At 48.2% G+C, this 26,667-nt stretch overlaps 1 protein-coding gene across 2 annotated transcripts in view; it reads right to left on the reverse strand.

The window, feature by feature from the left end:
• Positions 1 to 26,667, reverse strand: part of LOC146813792 (cap-specific mRNA (nucleoside-2'-O-)-methyltransferase 1-like) — a 946,504-nt gene that overhangs the window by 624,913 nt on the left and 294,924 nt on the right. For both annotated transcript variants that reach the window (XM_085610255.1, XM_085610254.1), the window contains one exon: positions 19,086 to 19,157. In XM_085610255.1, the coding sequence (XP_085466381.1) occupies positions 19,086 to 19,157 (72 nt within the window). The remainder of the gene's footprint in view (positions 1 to 19,085; positions 19,158 to 26,667) is intronic.

The following is a 26,667-nucleotide window of genomic DNA, read 5'->3' on the forward strand; positions in this document are numbered from 1 at the left end:
AGAGACTTTGCAGCCCCTCCCCTTTTATGCACATTTTGGCCCTGGGTGATGGGGCCACTAAAGGCTTAGAGAGGGGGGCTGCCCGACCCCTCCCTAAATTAATTATGCAGGCCGGGGGGGATGGGGTCCTCAAGGCCTTATTAGGCTCAAAGGGGAGGCCATACACCCCCCTTAATTTAGATTTGCCCCCACCCTCCCGGACCTGATTCACCCAGGTTTCTCTTTTAGGCAGGCAACCTCTGTCCCCATTGGAAACCATTGGGTTAAACTCTGATTTTGACCTCTCCACCCGTCTGCCCCTGAGCCGCTGGCAATGCAGTTTTGGTGCTTATCTGACCCCTGGCCCTTGCTGACTTTTGGCTCCAAAGACTGAAATTGTAAATTCGATACTCACCTGTTAAACCGGGATATTGCTTTTCCCATTCGGATTGGTTTTTTTTTTTAAACAAATGTTATTAGGTTATGAGAGCATAATCAAAGCGAAGAACCCAAAGAGGGCTGTAAAGGACACATCTAAAATCAAAGTTAGGATTCAGCAGGACATTACACATTTCCATTAGATCATCAGTATCTGTACAAAAAGGAAAAACCCCTCTAGACGTGGGGTGATGTGACCGGAAATGGGGTTTATCCTTCTTTGCTCCACTTCTGTCCAACAATAGGAAACAATGAGATCTGCTAATCGATATCTCCCCGACTATCGTCTATATGATGTGACTTGAACAAACGCCCCACCCCCCAACTTTAACTAACCCCTCCTCCCACCACCCCCACCCCCCAGGCATGCCGCTGAGTAAATAAAATGGCTTCTGTTTGATCCGCGGGAAGGACAGTGATGTTCCGTGGGCTATATATACACCAGACCTCAAGTTTCGGTGTCAGGGATAGGTGGTTTCCCAGGGTCGTCCCGCTCTACCTGCGTTCTACACTCTAGCCAAACAGTGCCTCCCAAACTCAGTTGCCTACTGCAGGGTCCCTCTGCTTGAGGGTGTGTTATCGGTATCAATCGTTGGGTGTTTTACCAACTCCACCAGTACCACCCATGCGCCCGCCGTCTCCAGGGATTTGTCGCTGCCAGTCCGCCAGGCCATTCGCAATCTACAGTTCCCCTCCGCCCATTTCACTAACTCCCTGGACCATCGCCCTACGTTGGGGCCATTATTTGCCTTCCAGTGGCTGGTGATCTCCCTCTGGGCCAAGACCAGCCCCAGGTCTATGAACCTGCTAATGACTTTGGTCTTGGCAGTGTGTGGGAACCACTGCAACAAACAACAGCCTGGCTTCAGTGCTACCCCTCTTTCCGTTGCTGCCGCTAGTGCAGATGTCACCCCCCTCCAGTACTCTCCCAGAAGTGGACAGTCCCAAAACATGTGTAGGAACCCCGCCCCCTCTAGATTACACCGTGGACACCCTGTCGAGGCCCCGAAGTCTTCATTCACCTTACCCGGGGTGAGGTACACCCTATGTAACACGTAAAAATGGATGAGCTGGAAACTGGCATTCCAAGAACACTTCCAAGCCCGTTCTACCAATTCCCCCCATGACTTCTCTTTAATGGGTTCGCCCAAATCCTCTTCCCATTTGAGACGCAGGGTCGTCAGGGGCTGCCTCAGACTATGGGTAATGCTCCTGTAGAGGCACGTGACCGCCTTAATCGTTCCCGCCGCCATCACAACATATTGGCAGGCCAGGGAGGTCTGAGGTATTTCTTTTCCCATTGGATAACAGTGTAAAAAAGTTGATTTTTGAAAGTGAAAAGTATTTTTGATTAAAAACGTACTTACCTTATCACAAAAACTTGAGTCTTAAAATAAAGTAAAATTTTATAAAATAGGTCTGGATCTCCTTCTTGAGTTATGTGTCCATTATTGATCATGTGTGTGCAATAAATGTCTTACACTCCTCTGTGTTAGGCCTAAGGCTGCTCGCCCACACTACCACTATTAGAGCACTTTGGGTTTTACATTGAGCCCTGTACACTTTTTGGGAACCCCTAGACACTGTGCATGGTATTACCACCTAGTGATAATATCATATACAGAACCAGCCTCCTACATATACAGAACCCGCCTAGCTTGGGCCTGCATGGACCAACAACTTGGCTTACAAGGCTGCATTTCAACCCCCACCACCTCCTTCTGAACTGCCTGCTAAAGGGACATCATCATGCCAACACTTTAAGCTAAAATCGTGATTTTACTTGAAACTTTCGCTCGATACATGTTATCTTTCAGTATTCAACAACGTAATTATAGCCGAGCCTTATAACGCTGGTTCATATTCCCTTCATTGTCTCATGAATTGAAGTCTTCGTGTCACCATTTGCCCGCTCCTTTAAGGACCTGATTGATCTTTCCCTTGGAACATTTTACATGAAGTGAAATGCATCTGGTCTTCCTTTTTATGTTATGATAAAAAATATAGCGAAATAGTGGAACATTTTAATGTTCGCTTATTACAAATGAATTTTGTATGCCTTCATAGACTATGATTGAAGTAAATTGTTTTACGTGTTTATACGCAATGGTTTTTATTAACTGATCATTAACAATAAACTTTGAATTTAAGAGTGAGTACCTCCCGGGTCACCCACAACTCATTTTTATGTAATGGGGGACGCGGGGGAAGGCTGAAGGCTCCTGCAGCCTCGCAGTCAGCACACATCCTGGGTGCTGGAGGAAACCAACCATTTTGTTTTTTAGGTGGGTGCCCTAGTTCCACCAGGGCCCCCACAACACTGCCTCTGGTTGGGTGCAGCAGGGAGAGGCCCAAGACCCCCAGGCAGCAGCCATTTCCATTTTTTGGTGCTCCCACCCGACAGGAGCAGGCTTTACTTCTGCTCCTGTCAGGGAGGGTGGGAGAGGTAGGGAGAGGGCCGGTATCAGTCCTGTGCTCCCTGCTCACAACAGTGCAGGCAGGGAGGTGGATTTGATCTCCCGCCGGGCGGGTACCTTCCTGTTCTCAGCTCCGGTGGGAGCAATGTAGTGCTCACTGCCTGTGCTTTCACACGCAGGAACACAGCACTGTCCTGGGGAATGGGATGCAGAGGACACTACAATGTATGGCTCAGGACGGGGGCACCCTCGCACCAATTGTTTTTTTACTTATTTTACATGAAATTGGATAGGCTCTGGGGGATGAGGTCCCCAGGGCCAATTCCTGGTTCGAAGAGAGGGCGCTTGCATGCCCCGCTCCCAATATTTTACATTTAAATGAAGGAATCCCCCTTTAGTATTATTGTTTTCTCGCTGTACTGACTTTTTAAAAATTATTTTTTTACCTTAGCCCAATAACTCTCCAGCAACTGCATAGCCAGTCCTGGGTCTGAATTAGGCGTGAAAACTGCACCAAAAGCAGGTACAACGGCCTCTGAGGGGAGGTCTTTTCTTCCCCAAGCAAGACTGGTTGGGGTGGGCCCAAGAGCTTAATTAACTTCAAAGAGGCCTGCCTTGTTGCAAATAAATGTTAGGGGACACCTGGAAAGGCCCCAGTTTTTGCCCCTAGTCTGGCTGGCACCAAACCCAGTGGGAGGAAAGCTACCTCCAGGTCTGGTTTTGAGTGACCACAGAGAAGATGGGTTTGCTTAATACCCTGGACACATCTCTCGCTAGGCACAAGGGGAGAAGGGTTTCCCCATTTTGGATATAGTAAGTGAGGAGCATTGTGGGATTACTTGCAGTAAGCAAACAAGAACTGCTAAAAATCTGGGTAGGGTTGCTTCAGAAACCTTTTACCCCATTGGGACAAAACCCCAATAAGGGGAACTGGAGATATGATTGTTTTAAAGATTCTCATCAAAATAGCGCCAAAAAGTGCAAAGCTCCAATGAGAGTAAATGGAAGCAGTAAACTGGGATCTAGGCACAATTTGATGCACACTGCCATGGAGCCTTGGTCGGATACACCAATTGGAGCCTTGGTCGAATACACCAATTGGATTGGTCGAAGTGAAAGTCTGGATGTCAAAAAGTTTGAAAAAGTTGTCAAGCAGAAAGGGGCTTAGTTACTTTTTGAAAGGCAAAATCCTCCTTGAATGAGCTGCTGCTGAAATTGTAGCTGCTGCCGTGGAACCGAATGTTGGATACTTGAAACAGGTTGGTCCTGCTGGAGCTCTCTTGCAAAAAGTGTTCCATCGCGAATACGACTCAGCCATTTCTTACGCAGTGGTGTGATCCTTGCACCGGACGAAGCTGAAATTCATGCAGACCTTATGGAACAGTCGGATACTTTTTTCCCTCTAGATTTCTGAAAGAATTTTGTTAAAAAGCTTCCAAACTTTCTTCTGGTGCTCAAACAACCACAGGAATACACTTCTAAGGTCCCCAGGACCGTTCAGGAGAAGGCCAATAAAAGTCAAAGTCCAGTCCAAGTTCAGTTGCAAGTGGTCAACATCAATGATAACAACATTGGGCATAGAGGGGTTCTACATGCTATGAACAGATGGTTAAAGGGTAAGTATAATTTTCTAATCATAGCCTGTGCGGTTGTACATACACATGCTCTGCAAAGACTAACACAGTTTTCTCCGCAACTGTGGTTAACAAGCAGATGATGCTGATGTTTGGAACACAGTTCTTGTAGGAAGCTGGCTCAGTATATACCATACCAAAGTAAGGTATAGTGTGCAGAGTCCAGTGGAACCCCAAAGGAAGACAAGGTAAAAGTAGGTAATACTTTACTCTCTATTTGTGGTAGTGTGGGCGAGCAATAAGGCATCAGAGGGTAGTGTTAAGCATTTATTGTACACACTCAGGCAAGAAATTATGTCAGACACTCAAAGACTGAACTCCGACCAATTACTTTGTATAAAGATATTAGTTATTTTATTTCTAGAACCAAGCCAGGCCTGGTGCGGGTAAGTGAAATAATACTTTGCAGGTATATTGCAGTTGAAATACAATTGAAATGCAGTTGGATGAAATTGCTTTGTTTACAGATAAGTCAACAGTCAAAATTACTTTGTACAGTACTTTTCAGATTACTTTTTAGGTTACTTTTTCTACTCCGTGTGATATGCCTAGATATCACACAAACATTTCCTAGAGAAAAGGTAGATAATTCAGTTTTTGTACATTTGCAGTTTTTTAGGGTTTCATACAAACTAACTCCACACAACAATTTTCACAAGAAAGCAGTCAATGCAATTCTAAGGGAGGAAATTAAGTTAACGGTTTATAGGTAAGTACTTGGTTTTGGGAGTTGGGTTTCTGGGGTTAGAACGAGGGTTCCCCCAGGGTCGAGGATGCACTCTCAAAGCGCTCTCAACAGCACTAGGGAGGCCGCGTGCTTAGGCCCAATGTTATCCAATGGGGGACAAGGGGCCTACAGTTGGTGGCTGCTCACGAGCAGGCCACAAGGTTATGGGAGCAAAGCTCATGGTGTTAGGCTCAGGGCACAGGGGGATCGGATTTAGCACACAAAGTGCACCCACAGCGGCACAGGAGCAGCCGGGTGCAGGGTGCTGTTTTGCCGTTGGGTGCCCAGTTGTTTTTAATAGGAGTTGCTGGTTTTGGCTGCAGACTCGGTCTAGAAAGTCTTCTGGGAGGAACCAACAGCTGGGCAGGTAAGTTGGAGGTCTCTGGAAAGTAGGTGCAGCTCAGGTGCTCTTCTCCTTGACGCAGGGCGGGTTTATGCAGGGGTGTCTTTTGAGGTCGGATTTCACCTTACCAGCCACTCGTGGTTGGGCGGAGGGAGGGGGGAGTGGGGGGGGGGGGGGGCTCCATGCAGGGGCTGCAGATGACGTCGGGGAGTCCTGGAGGGGTCAACTGACGGTGGACTCGGACTCTGGATCACTGGTGGACCTCGCTGGGACCAGTGGGCCACTCGGACTCAGGCCGTAGGGGTTGGGTGCATTGGTGGTTCCAGGCGTCGGGTATATTTGTCCTCAGCAGGCTCTTTCTTGGCTGTTTCATTTGAACAGAGCTGCTGTTTATTTATTTTTTTATAAAATATTGTATAGCGCGAACATGACCTTGAAAGGAACCAGAGCGCTTCACATCATGGAAGGGAAGAACATAGTAAGAGGGGAGATTACGAGGGGGTAACAGAGAATAACAAAACTGAATGAGAACAATGTACCCGGATGAGAACAAACAATGCTTAAGTGGGTATAACATACAACCCTGCGCTTTACAATTGTTAGGCCAAAAAGAGTGTAGTATGGATCTTTGAGAAAGCAGACGATCTATGATCATTTAAGGCAAGAACTTGTTCATTAGGATCATTTTTACTACATGTTTGAAGGGAGCCGAGTGGGGGGTCACAGGAGATCCGGTCGTTGTTGAAGGCAGTCAGTCCTCCCAGGAGTTCTGGAGGTCGCTGGCTGCAGGACAAGTCGATCTTTTGGCACATGATCTCTGGAGACAGGCCGGTAGGGCTGAGGCCAAATCAGGTCTTCTCTGCAGTCTCCTCTGCTGGGCGTCTTCTTTCGTCCTTCTTCGTAGGTTGTGGGAATCTGTCTTCTTGGTTCAGGGCTGCCCCCTAAGTACTATATTTAGGGGGCGTTTTAGGGGTCTCGAGATTAGTAGCCAATGGGCTACTGACCTTAGGGTGACTACATCCTTGGAGTACTCACCCCATGTGGGGGAGTGGGCACAATCCCTAATCCTGATTGGAGAGTGCATGCCATCTGCAAAACGGCTGGCACTGAAAAGTGGGCTTCACCTCACCTCGTCCACCTGAGGGGTGGGGTTGGCGGAGGTGGGCACACCTTCTGGACTGTGCTAATTTTTCCTGCCTGTCTCGCCTACCCCCTCCAAAAAGGAGGGGAGACAGGAATGGGGTCTGCTCCTGATAGCAGGAGAGGCTGGGGGTTGCACTACAAAGGCGCCATGGCCTTTGAAGCTCCCCTGCCACTAATGGCTTTTCCTGGCTTGGGGGAGGTGTGACCACCTCTGCCCAGGACAGGCTTTGTTTCTGGGTTCAGGAAGGGAAGGCTCCCACACCAGGGGTCCAGAAACATGTCTTGAGGTGGCAGGCTGGTGTATACTACTCAGGGAACCCACCAGAGGCTGGTCGTTTTTCAGGGGGCATCCCTAAGATTCCCTCTGTGTGCACTGTATAATAAATCACACAATGGCATCAGTGTGGGTTTATTATGCTGAGAATTTTGATAACAAACTTCCCAGAATTCAGTAAAGCTATTATGGTGCAGTGGAGTTTGTAATGACAAACTCCCAGACTATATACTGTTTTATGGCTTTATTGGACTTACAATGTCTCAGAATGGACTTAGACACTGCAGGGGTACAGTGCTCATGCAACAGTACCCTCACCAGTGGTACAGTGCACCCAGCTAGAGGGGTGGCTTACCTATACCATAGGTAGTGGGTTGCAGGCATGACACACAGGTATGTGTGCCATGTCGACTCTTCACTTTTCTCTGCACCATGACACACAGCCTGCAATGGCAGTGTGTGTGTCTTGAGGTACAGGACCTCTAAGAGTGGCACAATATGTGCTGCAGCCCTTAGAGGCCTTCACTGGTCACAGTGCCCTTGGTACCCATGGTACCTTTTACAAGGGACTTACAGGTGTCCAGAGTGTTGCCAATTGGAGTTACAAAGGTACAGTTTTGGGAAAGAACACATGCCCTGGGAACCTGATTGGCAGGGACCCAAGGCACATCAAGTCAAGGTGCATCAGAAATCTGGCAAAAAGGTATGGGGTGGTTACTGCAACAGAATCACAGCTTCCCACAGTTCTTAATACAATTTAGCCAAATAAAGCCTACTGGCATGTTTGAACAGGAGGAATGCTTCCAGTGGAGAACAGTGTATGTCAGTACAGGAGTCAAACAAAGTCAGTGTGCATGTAGAGCTCAGTTTGGACAGTCATATTGGTCTTGTAAGTGAGATGAGAACTTGTGTGCCAATAAAAGTAAATATTTTCATGGGTAGCAATAAATGAGAATTGTATACTGTGGCAAGGACTTAAAGGATATCAATTTCTCACAGGAAAGTGGACAGAGTTTAAGATCCTAAGATCATGTTGATAAATATCTACAGACCACAACAGTATTAGGATACCCATTGGGCATCAGTGCTTCTTGCTGGACACATAGGAATATCAGGTGTTGGATGAATTTAAGGCAGGTGTCACTCTTGACTTAACATACTTAGCCTGAACCATGGGGTAAGTATCCTCAGACAGTCACTTTTAATGCCTGGTTTGATCACGGAGCCATTACTTTAAAAACTATTATTTGCCAAGCTCAAGTTATTAATAACGTAACATAATACATTTTACCAAACATACCTGAAGGAAGTCTAGACAGAGTGTAAGATTGCAGGGCTTGAAATAAAATGGAAGTCTGCAACAGTGAGGCAGCAGAAGCTGCGTTGCACTTTCTTGCTGCTATACTAGAGGCTTCAGTGAAGGTGGTAATGTTACCCTCTGCAGAGTTTCTCGACGGGATGCATTTAGAAGACCTTTCAGAACAATTGCTATGGTTTAACTCGAGACTGGTACTCCAGTATCCTCTCCGATGTATTCTACTGTGAGCCTCTTAAGCAAAAAGAGGAACGACTACTTAGCTTTAGGGGACCCCGGGAACCATCTGAAGGAGTCTAAATAAGGTCAGAGTGGATGCATTTCACCTGCTCCTCTTTCTGGCTTAGGAGCCTAAGTCAGAAGGATCTGCAAACATCTTTGTAAACAGGCTCAGCTGAGCCAGCAGAACGATGCCTAAGCACATCTACACAGTCAACTCTAACAAATTACACTTTTAAAGTTTATATTTATATTTGTATATATTTATTCATTTATAGAGCGCCTGGTTACACCACCGGTGTGTCCCCGCACTGAGACACCTAAAAGAGTAGACAGCTGTACCTATATAGCAGCAAGAGCCGTTCAGTAATCTATTTTGGGAAACAGCCATGTCTTCAGAGTTCAACAAAAGATGTTTTCGCTAGGTTCTGTTCTCATGGCGATTGGCAAGCTGTTCCATAGTTTGGCTGCCAGGTACTTGAAGTAGCGGGCCCCCAGTCTGGCTCGAAATATTCTAGGGACAGTCAGTAAGGCCATATCCCTGGATCGTCGGTTACGTCCAGGGGTATATCTTGTCAGTAGTGTTTGAAGGTATCGAGGGCTTTTGTGTGCGAGTATGCGATGACAGTAGCACATTGCCTTGAATATGATTCTCTTCTCTACTGGCAGCCAGTGTAGGGTCGTTAAGGCCTTCTTTGTATTCGTTCTCCTTGGGAGGCCAACGACCATGCGTGCCGCTGCATTTTGAACCCTTTGTAATTTAGTTAGTCCTTTTTTGGAGGCACCCAGATATAGTACGTTTCCTTAGTTTGGTTGAGAGGTGATTACTGCATGGACTATGGTTCTCCTGGCTTTTGATGGAAGCAGATCTATAACCTTCCTCAGGGTTTTCATTGCTCCGTAACACTTTCCCACAACCTTATGGATCTGGCTGTCAAAGGACAGTTTGGAATCGACCCAGATTCCAAGATTCTTTACTTCTGTTTTAGGGAGGGGGACTTGTCCAAGTGTTTCAGGCCACCACGCAGATGACCATATGGTGGGTGTCTTTCCAACAACTAATACCTCGGTCTTATTCCCGTATAGTTTGAGGCAGTGATTTGTCATCCAGACTGCAACTTCCTCTAAGCCTTTTGTAAAGCGGATCGCTGTCTGTTCTCTATTTTGGGATAACATAACTAATAGTTGCATATCGTCTGCATAAGATACAATCGATACATCATGTTTTTGTACACAATCTGCTAGTGGTCCCACATACATGGTGAACAGGGTGGGGCTTAGAATAGATCCCTGAGGGACCCCTTGCAATAACGGGTGGCTGTCAGATACATGTGAAAGTGGGGGCACTTAAAAGCTCCGTTCGGATAGCAAAGAAGTCAGCCATTTGAGGGCATTGCTCCTGATGCCACAAGCCTCTAGTCTATGCAGTAGCAGAGGGTGTGAGACGGTGTCAAATGCTGCGCTGAGATCCAACAGGATCAGCGCAGCTGTCTTCCCTTCATCCGCATATTTTCTTAAGGTCTCAGTTGCCATTAGTAGGGCTGATTCTGTGGAGTGCGCCTTTCTAAAACCTGATTGAGAGGGGTGAAATAGGTCGTTAGCGTTAATGTGATCCACCAGTTGTTTATTAGTGATCTTTTCTGCGATTTTTGCCATGAATGGAAGTAGTGAGATGGGACGTAGGTTATCTAGTACCGTGAAATCAAGCGAGGGTTTCTTCCTAAGTGGTTTAACGATGGCCTGTTTCCATCTTATAGGAACTGTCCCAGTCCAGAAGGAGCGGAGGATCAGTTTGGTGATGTACGCCAAGATCATGTCTATCCCTACCATTACTCTTTCTGGTCGTGCCGGGTCCCGGGGTGAGCCCGATTTTATTCCTTTAATTTTGGCTATTAGTTCTTCCCTCTCCTGTGTTTTAAATTCATTCAGTGTTACTCCGACAAACTTCCCATGATTGCCAGTGGTCCGATTGCTGCCCAACTGTGCCTCAGTTGGAAAGGACGCGTATATCTTAGTTACTTTGTTGGCAAAGAAATCAGCCACTTCATTGCAGATCTCTTTAGAGGAGGTGGTAACTCTTTTATCATCTTGATTTTTGAGGGACTTCAAGATTGTTAACATTTCTTTGTGAGAGTTATTGGCTTTTTCTATTTTATCCGAATAGAATTCACATCTAGTTTTTTTAATCAGCGAGTGATAAACTTATAGATCCTTATTGTATTCTTATTTTAACCTATTACAATAGGTTTTCCTCCATATTCGTTCTGCTTTTTTACATTTTTTTTTACCTTTCGTAGTTCATCATTGAACCATGGTGCTGTTGCCTTATCTCTTTTGGGGATTCTTGTGTTCCAAGGTGCAACTTTGTCTAGAGTATTAGTGATCCACGCCTCTATCTGATCGTTGGCTATGTTAGTATTATTGTTTAACGTTAACCCAGTGCTTATGTGAAGGATGTGGGGTTACATTTTTTCCACTTTCTAGTGGCGAGTACCTCTTTAGAAAGTTGAGCCCTCCTTCTCTGCGATGGCACTGTGAACGGGACTACATAGTGGTCTGACCATGGGACTGGCCAGGGAGCTCCTATTTCAACCTCCTCGGAGTTTGTGAAAATCGGATCTAATATGTGGCCTCCTTGGTGTGTTTGTACTCTCTGCGTTAAGTTTAGTGTGAGCATATCCTTATAAATTGCACTTATTTCTTGGTTATCAGTGTCATCGAAGTGTATATTTAGGTCCCCCAATATCAGGAATTTATTGTGTCTCAGGGCTGGGTGTACTAACTTGTCCTCCAGACTAGCCACAAACTGCGCTATCTGGCCAGGTGGGCGATGGATAAGAACTCCGGTCATAGTGTTGCCCTCTACAGTGGACAGAGTGAAAAAGAAGGCCTCACAATTGTCTAGGCCTGCTTGTTTGACCTCGCATTTCATGTCATCTTTATAGATTATGGCGATCCCCCCCGCCTCTTTGGCCCTCTCTATCCTGCCTTACTATGCGATGGTCAGTCGGGATTGCATCTATTACGCCAGGTGTCGATTTTCATTAAGCCATGTCTCGGTCAAAAACAATGCATCAATTTGTTTTTCAGTGAGGAGATCATAGATCTCATGCTTGTGTTTGGCCATTGACCTACAGTTTAATAGAGCCAATTGTATTTTAGATTCCTTAATAGTAGATGTACTATGTAGAAGTGTTGCTTTACAGTGTATACATGTTGATGCCATGTTATCAACATTCATGCTATGTTTGCATACAGTGCTGGCAGATGTACGCAATCCGAGTAATTTCTCTTTGGAGTACCTAATCCTTGCTTCACTCCATATTGCCCCAGGGTTTCTGGCCCCTGGTCCCGTTCAGGCGTGGACGGGCACAGACGGGCTTGCCTTAGGCGCACCAGCGGCACGCCCGCTGCGCGCGTCCGCTGCGCGGTCGCGAGCACATTGGTCTAAAAATTGTTGGTTTAAAAGCTGCAAACATAAAAGATTCCTGAAACTTTTTTATTTTTATTTTTTATTTATGCATTTTCAAAAGTAATGAACAACAGACCAGGATCCAGATCAAAGCATTGGTACAGCATGGACAGATCAGATCATCACATTTAACAGATCACAGCATTGCACAACTCAATAGCGCAGGGTCATACAGACAGGGCAGCGATTAAAAGTGCAGTGTGCGGCAGTAGCCAGTGATGAGTTCTTACAAAACATAAGGGACATCAGATGTTAGGTATCGATAGTAGGTAAGACGTGAGTGGCCTCCAGATGTCCCGTGGTTTACATGTTGTAGGTAGTTCCTCTGCATAGCATGTGAGCTGATCTCGACTATAAGTCAGATCTTGCAACCATAGTTTAGTGGTAGGAGCAAGCCTGCCCCCCCAGCATATGGAGACCCTGCGTTTAGCCAACAATAGTGCTATGGCTACAAACTTCTTATTGGACGCCTTAATCTTAAAGAGGACACCCAGCAGGCACACTTGTGGGCTGCATTCAACAGATTCCTCAACCATCAGGCGTAGAATGTGTGTGCCACGACGCCTAAGGGCAGCAGTGCGCTTTACAAAAACACATTACATTACATTACTGATCTCCAATATTCATGCACTTTTGGGCACTCCAAAGCTAAATGATATAAGTTGGCACCAGGCGCACCACAGCGTTTACAATTGTCAGCCTCCCGCAACCCATATTTATAAGCTGAGCTGGGGTGTAGTACATCTGATGTAGATATTTAAATTGCACTAACCCGGAAATTGCCATTCGCCGTCAGCTGACCCGTTAAGTGGCAACTGATGAACCAATCATCTTCAGACAGCGAATCAGGCAGCATGGCATTCCACTTATCCAACGCAGATGCGCCCCCGGCAGTTACATCTCTCCGTGATGCCTGGTAAAGTCTAGTGACTAGCTTGGCTTTGGAGGTGATAGTATATATAAGTTGTAGTGCTTCAAGTGTCTGTGGTTCAGTAGGAAATTGAGGATAAAGTGCACGCATTGCAGAGTGCAGCCTAGTATAGACAAAGAGGTGCATGGCGGTGACAGTGCCCCGGGCGCTTATGCTATCAGAAGTTATGAATTGGCCTCCAGGGAACACATCCTCCATTGTTGACATCTCCATATCTTTGAGTGTCCGCAGTGTGCCAATCTCCCCAGTGACCGAAAGCTCTGAGTGATGCAATAGTGGCATGTCAGACGCGTATTGCGGCAATGTTTGTGCACATTTGCCCAGTTTGTGCCATGCCCTAGATGTGGCTTGCACAGTGTCGAACTCGCCCTTTTCAAATACTGAGTGCCTGTTGATGATCATGGTTTTAAGCGGTATGGGGTGCACAGCACCCGCCTCCACTGCCACATGCGGTATGTATGCTGGGTCGTGCTGCCAGTAGTAGGCGTAATGCGCCTGCGCGCAGAGATAATATAGATGGAAGTCAGGCGCTGCAAACCCTCCCTGATCGTAAGGAAGGGTGATAACCTCCCACTTGAGCCGGGGGTTTTTTACCTCCCCAAGCGAGTGTGACCAGAAGGGAGCGAAGCTTATCAAAAGAGTGCTGCGTGAAGTGCACCGAAATGTTTAAAAAAAGATACAAGAAGTGCGGAAGGATTACCATTTTCATGAACGCTATTCGATCCGCAAATGACAGGGGCATCTTGATCCAACGACTCACTTGTCCCTCGAGTCGCGTGATGGCAGTGCCATAATTGGACTGTACAACAGTCTGCGGATCCCTGTGGAGCCATATTCCCAAGTATTTTACAGTGTCTGTGCACCATGTTAAGGGGGTATTCCATGTCAAACTGACGTGTACAATCCACAATACAACTGATTTAGACCAGTTGACGCCCAGTCCTGAAAAACGTTCGAATCGGACATACTTCGTATACGTAGTGCAAAATAGTTTACCGGTTCGCGAACATACAGCACCATGTCGTCTGCATACATGGAGACTGCAAGAGGATGTTGTAAAAATCGTAACGCGGTCTGAGCATGGCGCTGCCTTAAAGTACAAGCTAAGGGATCGAGTACGAGAGCGAACAACAGAGGTGACAACGGACACCCTTGTCGTGTGCCACGGTGTATATGAATTTTCTCCGATATCTGCCCGTTGACTCTAACCCGTGCTACAGGATTGATATATAGCAATTTTATCCAATTAGTAAAAACGAATGGGACATCCATGCGATGTAAAATGGTAAACATATATGACTAGGAGATCGAGTCAAAGGCTTTGGCGGCATCAAGAAGCACCGCCACTGCCGGCTGAGTGGGCTCCAACACATGCATTGTCGCAAAAAGCGTACGCAGATTATGTGATGTAGAGCGGGTGGGGATAAACCCCGATTGGTCAGGGAGCACCATAACGGGTAAAAGTAGTTTCAGCCTGGTGGCTAATACTTTAGCTAATATTTTTACATCTGTGTTAATCAGAGATAGGGGCCGATAAGAATCGCACCTCTCAGGCGGCTTATCAGGTTTCAAGAGCATGACCACTAGTGCTTTGTGTAAGGGTGGCGTTAGACATTTAGACTCGTATGCTTCTTCATATAATTGAAGAAGGCATGGGGCCAATTGGTCAATGTATTCTTTGTAAAACTCGGCTGGCAGCCCATCGGTGCCCGCAGATTTCATGTTAGGCAAAGCGATAATTGCGTCCCGCACCTCGCCCAACGTGAGCGGATGCATCAAGAACTCTTGTTGTCTGCGTTATAACCACACTAAACCAATATCATCAAGATACTGCTGGAGTTCATCAGCAGTTGGCCGATGAGCGTACATCCCGGCGTAATAATCCGCAAATGTTTTCAGTATAACAGGTGTGTCGTATTGCGTACCTTCATCAGCAATGATCACCTGAACCATAGGTGCCTGAGTGTGAGGTTCCAGGACGCGGCTAGCTAATGTTCTGCCCGGCCGGCCCCCCTCACCATAATAACGTACTTTGTACCGGCGCAATAGATGGTTGACCTCTTGATCAGCTACTTCATTGTATTCTAGGATTTTCTTTTTGATAAGCGCCAGAGTATTGGGGTCTGCCTGTTCGCCATATTTGCATTCCAGGTCACATAACTCGCGCTCAAGTGCAGTCATGGTGCGACGTACAGATTTCAGAACCCTGGCTTGGAGACCTATTCATGCCCCTCGAATTGTAACTTTGAAAGCCTCCTAAAGTGTCTCTATAGTTTGGACCGATCCAGTATTAAGTGAAAAGTAATCAGATATGGCCCCATGAATCCCTTTTTTAAAGACCTGGTCTAGTAACGAGGGCGATTGCAGTCACCATTGAAAAGGAGGAGTATGAGAGGGCAAAGACATGTTAAGAACTACTGGAGAATGATCCGATAGTGTTCGAGGTAAGTGTTTGACCTGTGTAGTCCATGTGCAAACATCCTGTGTGCCCAGCCAGTAGTCTATGCGTGACCAGGACTGTCGTGCATATGAGAGACATGTACCCTCTCTAGTGGTGGAGTGTCTCAATCTCCAGATATCTGTGAGGCCTAACGTTCACATTCCATCACGCACTGACATAGAAGCTTTCCGGGGAGGGGGGGATCTGCCATAGTCGCCCGATCTATTGTAGGATCTAAACCCACATTAAAATCGCCCCCACAAATAAGAGCTGAGGAGGATAATTTGCAGAGCTTATTCCATAATGTGTCAAAAAATGCAGGGTCGTCTACGTTAGGTCCATACAGGTTCACAATTGCTAGCTGTGTGTTATAAAGTGTGCCCTGTACTATAATATATCGCCCTTCCTCATCCTCATTGACATGTAATGGTACAAAGGGGATACCTTTATTTACAAGAATCATAACTCCCCGCGCATATGAGGAGTAGGAGGCAGCTAACCGTACTCCCGCCCATCTAGTGGCTATGTGTGAGACTGTCCGTTTGGTAAGATGTGTCTCCTGCAACAAGGCAATTTGAATATGGTGCCAGTCAAGATAAGAAATCACCTGTCGTACTTTTTTAGCATTATTAAGCCCCCTTACATTCCAAATTATCAGAGATATGGTGGGGCATTTTGAGTCAGCCATGTCTGTAGAGTTTGATGATACAGTCTGCGTCACTGTTGAGGAAATATGAGTCGTACATTTCAATACCTGTCAACATGCCATTACCAAAGCTGTCGCAATAGAAAAGTGTCCCCCAACGAATCCCCCCACCCACTAGAGCATTAGAATCATGCCGTAAATTAACCCCCCATAGAACAAAACAGTAATTAATCAGTAGCATCCATGAGTCGCATATCATGAAAGGAAAAACAGGAAACAAGAGCCCTGCAGGGGCATCAAACAGGGCCCAAGGAAGTAACATAACATTTTGGGGAATTCCCATACTGGGGATCGCTAGTAGCCCACGGCCCCCCGTATAACAGGGTGGGTCGAGATAGGTAGAGTTAGGCTAACCAGTCCATGGCCTACTGTCAGCTGGCAAGGCACATAACAAATAGCACTCGTCATGTCAGTATCAATCAACCAGTTTGTGTACCTAGCCAGGAACATACGTTACACACAAATGTTATGCAAAAAAGGGCAATTGTCTTATCAAATTGGAACATTTTACAAAAGTCCATCTTAGTTCAGGAGCTACACCTCAATCAGAGATAGATCAAATCTAATACATGCCTTGGGTAGGAATGACAGTACATCAGTTACAATGATCAGTAAAGTCTCACGTGCTCATCCCTCAGAGTTGGAGTCCACACCCCTCTCTCGCAGTGTCTCCTGTCGCTCAAGCCGCCAGGTATATTGAAGCGCTTCCCAGCATGTTGAATCCGCAGACGGACAGGGTAAAGCATGGCATATTGAATGTGTAAAGCCTGCAATTTCTTTTTGACTGCTTGAAATTCACGGCGAGCCCGTTGCACTGCCAGTGAAGTCAGTAAAAAGTTCCATCTTCATTCCTTGGTAGTCAAGCTTGCACTTTTCTCTAGCCAAACGAAGTGCTGTGTCACGGTCACGGTAGTTGAAGAGTCTGGCAATTATGGGACGAGGCGGGGCACCAGGGATCGGAGGAGCGGTAAGCCCTTTCAACTATGAGCACCTTTGAGAAGTGTTCTGCTCCCAGCAGGGTTGTGAGTAGCGTTTCGACATAAGGGTTGTGAGTAGAGTTTCGACATAAATCTCCATGGCCCCGGTGCTCTCCGAAATACCAGTTATTCAGAGGTTGTTCCGGCAGGAGTGAGCTTCGATATCTTCAATCTTAGCCCTGATTACCTCCAACAGCTTCTCCATGTTGGTACACGACGCACTGACGCCCTCCAAGCGATCCTCTGCAGTCGAGATGCGCTGTTCCGCCTCAGCGATCTGCGAACCATGTTTGTCGATCGTAGTTGCCATGCTGTCCATACGTAAGTTGAGGTGATCGATTTTGGCGTCGATGGACTGCAACCTTTGTTGCATGGTTAACGTCATGCATTCCAATTTTGTAGTCGTACCAGATTCGGGATCAGGATCAGTGTCCGAGGCGTTCGGGGTTTGCGATTTTGTGTGCTTCTTGACTTCAAAGTGCAACTTGCTCTGCTGCTTGTCTGTCCGCTCCATAATGAAATGCCTGTATCTGCCAGACGTAGGTGACTGGGGTGCCACACGAAGAGCAGAGCACAATGGACAGGTCCGTCCAGAGGTAGGTCAATGATAGCACAGATAGCCCCAACCTAGTGCTATTCACACAGCCTACTGCAGTGGAAGGGCACGATGTGGGCCGCAAGAGCTAGCAGCGTACCAGATGTGCCTGCGTTGGAGGCAGATAGACAGTAATGATACCAGGTGCTGTCGCTATAGCCAGAGAAAATCGTTTGTCCGCTCGTGAGGTGGTTTGAATTGTGAACACCGCTGCCAAAGATACAATGCAGGTACCAGCACTTGCAGCTACGGAAGTCCAACCAGCGGCACCCCCAGGCCCCCAACGAACTCTGTATATGATTTTACAATACGTTGTGAGGAAGCAGGAAGGCGTGCAGTTGGCGCCGAAGGCCGCAATGGTATTGTAGCCAATGTATAAGCAGCACTCACCCAACCACAATGTCAGCCAGTGCGTAGTGATTATTTTATAGTGAAGGAGTCCACCGAGCAGTAAGCAAACTGTGGGCCGCATGCAGTCAGAGCTGCAGTTGTCACGCCGGGGGGGACCACGCTGCGGATCTGGGACGCGGCAGCCACCGGCGTCTGGGCCTAAAAACAGGAGCCACTGCACACAGACGTCCGGGAGTCACAGGCGGCGCAGTGAAGCAATACGGGCCCCCGGAGGACAGCAGCTTGTGTATGGCGCAGGGGTGCACTACTCATGGGGTCGCCATCTCCAGATAGCCAGCGCGGGCCTAGATCCACATCCGCAGCAACAGGTAGGGGCCGCACAGCGAACGCCTCACCTCAACAGTCCGGATCGTGAAAAGGCCGGCAGCCCAACGCGCCTCTTGGACAGCGGGGTGCAGCTCAAAGCCATCCTACTATGCGCCGACGGTTGGTTATCTGGTAGGGAGGGCAGTTTCGCCGGGCAGGCTCCCCGCAAAGCAGTCACAGCGTCGGGAAGTGGAGATCAGCAGCTAGTGTTCACCGGGGCCGCCATCTTGTGTCGAGCGGAGACTTGGCGGAGATTAGGCTGTTAGGGGTGATAAATATCCAATTTGACAACCGCAAATCAGTCCTCTATGTCACAGGAGCGATGCTTGTCATAGTCAGCCGTGGATGGTGCCAGATATAGCGGATGTTAGGCGGATGGTATTCTCGACCTGCAGAGCTGCATTAAAGTGCGGCCATCTTGCTCCGGGCTCTCTAGCGCCCCCCCAAAGATTCCTGAAACCTTACACATCAGATTGTACCACTAGGCTGTTTTGCGGAACTCCAGAGGAGCCTGCTGCCCTACAGTGAAAGTGTCAAATTCCTCTCTAATGAGACGGCCACACTTTCCCCATGTTTGCTTTTTAAGGGAAGAACAAAACAGGCTTTTCATTACATGTTCCTGGTAAGCTTGGTTTTAATTCTAATTGTAGATGTTAAACTATATCAATACAAACTGAAACAACATCACAATCTGACACCACCGCAGTGATGAGCACAAAAGCAAGGATAACAGCACAAGTTGGAAACAGGTAACTTACCTTACACTTCAAAACACCGGACAGAAGCTCTTCGCCACAAAACTCTAATTCATCATCAATAATCATTTTTCGCTGTAAGAAAAAGAAGAAAAAACAACCTTAAGTGTGATTAATGGCATTTAACCTCACTTGAAAGTAAAATACATGTAACCTTATTCTTAAAGCAATATGTGAGTTACCCTGTAAAAGTCTAGTCGTAGATTGTAGTGCTGTAGATTCACATGTTCTGTGCATTTCTGCCATCTAGTGTTGGGCTCAGACATTTGCAGCTGGTTTTTCTTCAAGGAAGTCTTCTGAGTCACTATATAGAACTCTTCCCCGAGTTGGAAACGCACATGAGCACCAGCTCAGTCGTTAGAATGTTTTTCACACAGCAAGTTAGCATACAGATGGAGCAGTAAGTTGGACCATGTGTGAACTTGTGTAGAAAGGATTGAGAATCAATGGTGAAAAGAAAAAGTGTCTAATACAACCACTGGCTAGTGGGAGGCGGGTGGGTGCATGTCAATCTACTGCACAAAGCTCTAAGAAAGGATGCTTACAGGGTAATTAACATAGTCCATTTATAGATTGTGTGGCTGTAGATAGACATGCTCAGCAGACTGCATAGCAGTGCTCCCCTATGCAGTAGTCAGCCAGTGCTTGGTACTGATGTTTGAAACAGAGTCCTTAAGACTATTTAGCCAACCATAGCTTGTTGGCATGCTAGGACATCCACATCATAGTGTTTCATGTAGGTATGTGGGGTTGAGCAGGTAGCTGGTTTGCTAATGTCAGCTATCGGAATATTCCAGAGGAAAGCGATAGTAGCTACATGTTTATGGGTGGAATGTGGCCTTGGCGGGGCAGGCAAGGTTTTCATGCCCTAACAGTTCCTGATGCACTTGAAAGCAACAAAGAGTTGCTGAGTCCTGCGTATGGGTTTGGTCGAATCAATGTAGTACCAGATGGTAAGTTTAACGTTAAGTGTGTATTTCAGCTACTGAGGCTGGTTAAGGGAAAACATGCATGGGGCATGACAGTCTGTTAAGGTGAAAAGGGGATACCACTTTGTGTTAGTCCTACGGACCACCCTTTGCATGTGGACATGGAAAAAAGGCTATTCTAGTGTGAGAGCCTGTAGCTCAATAATGCGCCTTAAGAAAGAAATTGAGACCAGAAAGGTGACCTTTAGAGACAGGAACAGTAGACGGCAAGAGTGCTTTGGTTCAAATGGAAGGCTGATAAGTCTAGTGAGGTTATCATTAAGGTTCCAGACTGGGGCAGGCAGAACGCTTGGTGGGGTGTCTCTTGAGTCCTTCCGCAAAAGCCTTGATGATAGGGATTCTGAATAGTGAACAGTGTTCTCTGCTCAGCCTGCACATTGTGGCCGCAGCCCATTGAAGGCATACAAAGGTATTGGCAAGGCCTGATTACCGTACATGAAGGACATACCAGACAATATTCTGGACTGTAGCCATAGGGAGGGGGGGGGGGGGGGGGGGGGGTCTAAGAGATGCAGTATTTGACAAACCTCTCCCACTGAGCGGCATTGAATTTGCAAGTAGTGGATCTGTGTACCGTGTGTGATACCTTGTTTTTAAACCTGTACCTGGGCTTTCACAAACAGCGCTCCTCGCTGCAACGACCCCCTCATTCGGACGCCATTCACGAGGGCGAGGCGAGACACGCCCCCTCGGCTGGCCACGCCCCCCCCCGCCAGGAAAACAGACAAATAGAGCGCGCCAAACGCCAAGCGCCGCACTTATGATTGGCTCCTGAGGCGAAAAGCCGGGAGCAGGGGACAAATTGTTTTTAGCTATTGTGTGTGATACCTTGTTTTTAAACCTGTACCTGGGCTTTCACAAACAGCGCTCCTCGCTGCAACGACCCCCTCATTCGGACGCCATTCACGAGGGCGAGGCGAGACACGCCCCCTCGGCTGGCCACACCCCCTCCAACCTCCCGATCAGCGGCATAAAGCATGTGTCTTGGTCGGACGCGCAGTGGACGAGCGCAGCGGGCGCGACGTTTGCGCGCCGAAGGCGCGCCTAAGGCAAGCCCGTCTGCGCCCGTCCGCGGCCGGACGGGGCTAGGGGCACGACTCCATTCCAAAACTACATCCTACTCCTCCAAGGATCTAATTACTCTTCAAGGTCAATGGCTACTCCCGGATCCCATCCGCAGACTGATCTCCTCTCTAGGCCTGGCCTCCTCTTCCCCCACAGCCCCTCACCCCCCGTTACATGCCCCCCTGTCACCCTGCCCCCTTCCCCCCGACCTCCTCCCCCGCTCGCCAGCATTGTCTGTCTTTTTACTCAACACCAGGTCAGCGGTCAAGCACCACCATGAGCTGTTCGTCTTACTCGACTCTGAGAAACCTGACCTACTGCTCCTGACCGAAACTTGGTATTGTGACACTTCCCTCCCCGTTCTCCTGGCCACCCTACCCCCCTCCTATGTGGCCCTGCGAGCCGACCGGCCGGCAGGCAAGGCAGTCGGTGGGGTCGCCCTGATCGCTCGGTCCGAGCTGAACTTCCAATCACTTCCCTCCCCCCCCATTCCCCCTGCTGACTTCCTGGTAGTCCGCTCTCTTTCATTTTCCCCCCCCATCACCTGCCTATTAATGTACCGGCCTCCCCAGCCCTCGCCCGCATTCTTGCCGGCCTTTCAAGACCTGTTGGCCATCTTGGTGGTCAACTACGCCTCGGTCTTGGTGCTAGGGGACTTTAATTACTGGCCCTCTGACCCACACGAGTGCTCAGCCTCAAAAGAGTTTACAGATTGCCTTTCATCCCTTAATTTCGTGTCGCACATATCCGTTCCCACCCACTCCCATGGGCACACACTGGACCAGGTTTGGTCCCGTGGCCTCGGCCACCGCCTCGCCGTGCCCATGGTCCGACCATGCCCTCATCTCCTTCTCTATTCCCTGTAACGTGATGCCTAAAACTCCGCATGCCAAAAACATCTGGGCACGGAACTGGAATAGACTGGATTACCCCTCCTTGACCTCCATGCTCCGCGACTCTACCCCTACTCTTGTTGGCTTACCATCTACCTCTCAAGCCAAGGCCATTAACACCTGGCTGGCTGAAGGCTGCGACTCTGTGGCGCCCCTACGCCGCATCTCCATCCGCCGACCAAAGGACTCTAATAGATGGTTCAATGACCACCTAAAAGACCTCAAACCGAGCGCCTGACGGGCAGAGAGGCAATGGAGGAAAAATTACAATCCCTTATCAAAAACCCACTTCATTTCAGCACTGGACAAATACAAAACAGCAATCCTGGCTGCTAAGACCACCTACTTTTCGTCAAAAATTACTTCTGTTCAAAATAAACCCAGGGAAATCTTCGGGATAGTGAATGACCTGGCATTCTCAGACCGAACCTCGCCCAATATCCCTCCCTCCCAACCTCTCTGCGACCAGCTTAATACTTATTTCTTAGATAAAATAGCAACCATCAAGCTCAATATCCCTCTACCTTCTTCCGCCTTCGTCGATCCCTCCCCCCCTCCCCTCCCCTACCTGCTTACCTCCATCCCCCCCCTCACTCAGGACTCTTTTTTGGAGATACTCCCTAAAGTGAAGTCGGGGTCTCCAGCGGACGTCTGCCCAGCACGAGTCCTGCAGCAAATCTACTCCAGCTGCCCTGACCCCCCCATTGCCTTCCTCAACAGCTCCCTGGCACAGGGCGTAGTGCCCACTGCGCTCAAGGCAGCTACCATAGTGCCCATCCTGAAAAAACCTGGCGCTGACTCTTCTATCTCGGCCAACTATCGCCCCATCTCCCTGCTACCCTTTCTGGGCAAGGTGATGGAACGCCATGTTACCGCGGTGCTCAGCACCCATGTTGAGGCAAATGGGGGACTGGCATCCCGCCAAGCCGGGTTCCGTCCCAGGCATTCGACCGAGTCAGTCGTGGTCTCAGTCTTGGACAAACTCAGAAAGGGTATGGATGAAAACAAACACCAGGCACTGGTCCTCCTTGATCTCTCCGCCGCCTTTGACACGGTGGACCACACCATCTTACTCACCCGTGTCAAGGCGGCCGGCATCGGGGGATCAGCTTTGATCTGGCTCTCCTCCTTTCTGAGGGAACGCACTCAGGCGGTCCGGCTAGGCGACTTCACGGCCACTCCCCTCCCTGTCACCTGTGGTGTCCCCCAGGGATCCTCTCTCTCCCCCTTACTTTTCAACCTTTATATCTTTCCTCTCATCTTTGCACTACAGCAGCTGGAGGTCACCGTCTATAATTACGCGGATGACCTCCAGCTCATCTTTGATCTGTCCCCTTCTCCTCTCTCGGTCTCTAATTTCCAGTCAACTATGACATTTATCAGGGACTGGATGAACCACAACCACCTTAAGCTGAACCCGGATAAAACCGAGTTGGTTCTCACTGGTGATTCGTCCAGTCCCTGGAACTCTCTCTTCTGGCCCCCCTTCCTTGGCTCTGCACCGACCCCCTCCACCACGGTCAAAACCCTTGGTGTCAAAATAAACAGCCAACTCACCCTCCATTCACAAATCAGTTCTGTGGTGTCCTCCTGCTTCCTCTCTCTCCGCACTATCCGCACTGTCTCCCGCTTTTTTTCCCCCCAAGCACTTAAGATCATTATGGCCGCACTTGTGATATCGAAACTGGACTACGCTAACGCTCTTTACCACGGTATCCCCGCATACAGTCTGCGTAGACTCCAGACCGTCCAGAACCAAGCAGCCCGGCTGGTGTACGGTCTCCCTCGGTATCACCACTCCACCCCTCTTCTCAGGGAGCTTCACTGGCTCCCTATAAAGGAACGGGCCCTATTCAAGATCGGCTGCATGGTCTTCCAGGCCCGCCAGGGCACTGCCCCCGCCTTCATTTCCTCACTAATCAAGTCTTATGTACCCGTAAGAGAACTTCGGTCTTCCTCCAAGTCCCTCCTCCAGATCCCTCGCTTCACTCGCAAAAAGTGGGGCGGGGCTAATTTCTCCACCCTGGCTCCAACCTTCTGGAATTCACTCCCTGACCATCTCCGCTCTGCCACTCAGTATCTCCCCTTTCGTAGAGATCTGAAAACGTTCCTCTTCAGCCAGGCTTTCCTCACTTAAACTCCCTCAAAATTCCCTTCACCTCTCCCGGGTCTTTCCCCCTCAGTTGCCGATCCCCCCAGCGCCAAGAAACCGCAAGGTGTATGCTGCGCTTTAGAAGTATTTTAAATTAGAAATTAAATTAAATTAGTATCCATTCATTCCTGAGGTATATTAAGGTACCCAAACTCTAGGATTTCAGGAGCCATATTGCTAGATTGTGTTGCTTGGGGTCTGGGTGCCTGACAGTGCCTTGGTTCTGAGGGAGAAGGTTGGGGAGCTTCTCATGGGGGACAGCTGAGATTTCAAGGAGCTTTGAGAACCAGGCCTGTCTAGCCCACATGGGAACCAAAAGGATACGGGTGAGTGATGTTAGCCGTAGCTTCCTGGCCATGTACGCGATATGTGGGAGAGGAAGAAAAGCACAGGTAAAGATCCTTGAACAGTTCATCCATAGAGCATTGCCCATCGACTCAGCGTGTGGAAACCTTGAGGTGAAGTTTTGACATTTTGCATTTTCTAGAGTGGCGAAGGGTCTACATCGTGGACTCCCTAATGACGAGAGTAGGACTTGAAGGTGGAGTTTCTACTCGTGCTCTTGTTAATGGGTTGTGCTGAGCAGGTCAGCAAATTCGTTGTCCACTCCGGGGAGGTACTCCGCAAGGAGGTGTATCCGAAGGCGAATCGCCTAATGGCAAATGTGCTGTGCCAGAGCTGAAAGCTGTAGGGAGTGTGTGTCGCCCTGCTTCTGCAAGTAGTACATGGTGTTCATGAGGTCTGTCCTTACCAGGCCTATGTTATCCTAAATGGAAGAAGGCTTGTATCACTGTTCTGTGAGTTGACGATGTCGCTGAAAAAGAGTCAGGAGCTGCTAGAATGTTTGTACGCTTTGATGACTGTGCTAGGCTTTGGTGGTAAGTGCATTCAGATTAGACCCTAAAAAGGGCTGAATTTGAAGACGCTCAAGATTGTATTTAGTGGCATTTATGGTGAATCCCAGATTATCGAGTGAAAGAACGGCTTGCGTGTACTGCCTGTTGCACTTTTGATCAGCTGTAGGAAAGTGCCCCTTTTTGACATGGTCACCCTTCTTTTTGCCTGGTATTCGATGCTACTTTCACTGAAAGTGCACTGAGTTCCTGCTAACCAGGTCCCCAGTGCCTGATCTCTTTTCCAAAACTGCACAATTGTTTCCCCAATTGGCAACAACATTAGCACTCCCTGTAAGTCCTTAGTAAGTGGTACCCCTGGTACCTAGGGCAAGGAGGCTAAAGAGGGTCCCTAAGGGCTGCAGCATGTATTGTGCCGCCCTAAGGGACCCCTCACCAAACACAGACTGCTACTGCAGGCTTTGTGGCCTGGTGCAAGCAAAAGTGAAAACACAATATGGCACACAGCCCTGTGTGCCATGACTTTAGAGACTGCATGCCGTATTGATAAGTCACCCCTACATCAGGCCTTATAGCCCTAAGGTGAGGTGCACAATACTATATGTGTGGACATATATGCATGAACAGATATATCTGTGCTGGCTAGTTCAATTACTGCCAGTACAAGTGATAAGGAAAGGCATTTTAAGTTCATGTGCTGGGTACTGGTCAACAACGACTTCCACAGCTACATTATGGCTTCACTGAAACCACTGATGTTTGGTATCAAACATCTCATATTAATAAGCCCACACTGATTCCAGTGATGGTTTTTTTAATACATTCACTCAGAAGGCACCTCAAGGGAGCCCCCTGAAAACCTATTCAATTACTAGTGCGCGGACTGACTGGTCCTAACTAACCTGCCACCACAGACGAGTTTCTGACCCCCAGGGGTGAGGGCCTTTTCTCCCAGGAGATCAGAAACAAAGCCTGCACGGGCAGATGGTGTTTACACCCCCTTCCACAGGATGGGCTATAAATTAGCATTCCAAGGTAGGAAACTTCAAAGAGCCCATCGCTTTTGGTATACAAATCTGGCTTTCCTCACTGGAAAGAGTGCCGTCCCCCACCCCATTCAAGGCCCATTTGAATTAGAAGTCTTAAGCGTGTTCATCTTCAGGCTAGCGCCACCCCTAAGGTGGGATAGCTGAAGAGAATACAAAAATCAGAAGTCTGCCATCTTTGTGATGGCAAACTTAGGAACCCTTGGCCAGGCTTATGCCCACTTCCCACAGGAAGAGGTTATATAGGGGTGTAGTGACCCCAGTGGCACGTAGCCCCTTGGCTACTACCCTACACTCCCTAGAAGGAGACCGGGAATTTCATTTAGAAGAAGGACTTTAAAATTAATATTGAGTCCAAGTGTCCCCAACGATAATAACACAGGACACTGGCTCACACAACACACGTTGGGGGTTCCATAAATGTGGACACTGTGGGGTGTCCAGGCTTAGTGCACTAATGCATCCACTGTAGGGGCCTGTGTTCGATCTCATGGTCACAGTTTCAAATCCCGGCAGGTCCACTCAGCCTTTCACCCTTCCGAGGTCGATAAAATTAGTTACCATTGAGTTGGGTAACAATATACAC

The sequence above is a fragment of the Triturus cristatus genome, chromosome 6 (genome assembly GCF_964204655.1).
Source record: "Triturus cristatus chromosome 6, aTriCri1.1, whole genome shotgun sequence".
In the NCBI taxonomy this organism is placed as follows: domain Eukaryota; kingdom Metazoa; phylum Chordata; class Amphibia; order Caudata; family Salamandridae; genus Triturus; species Triturus cristatus.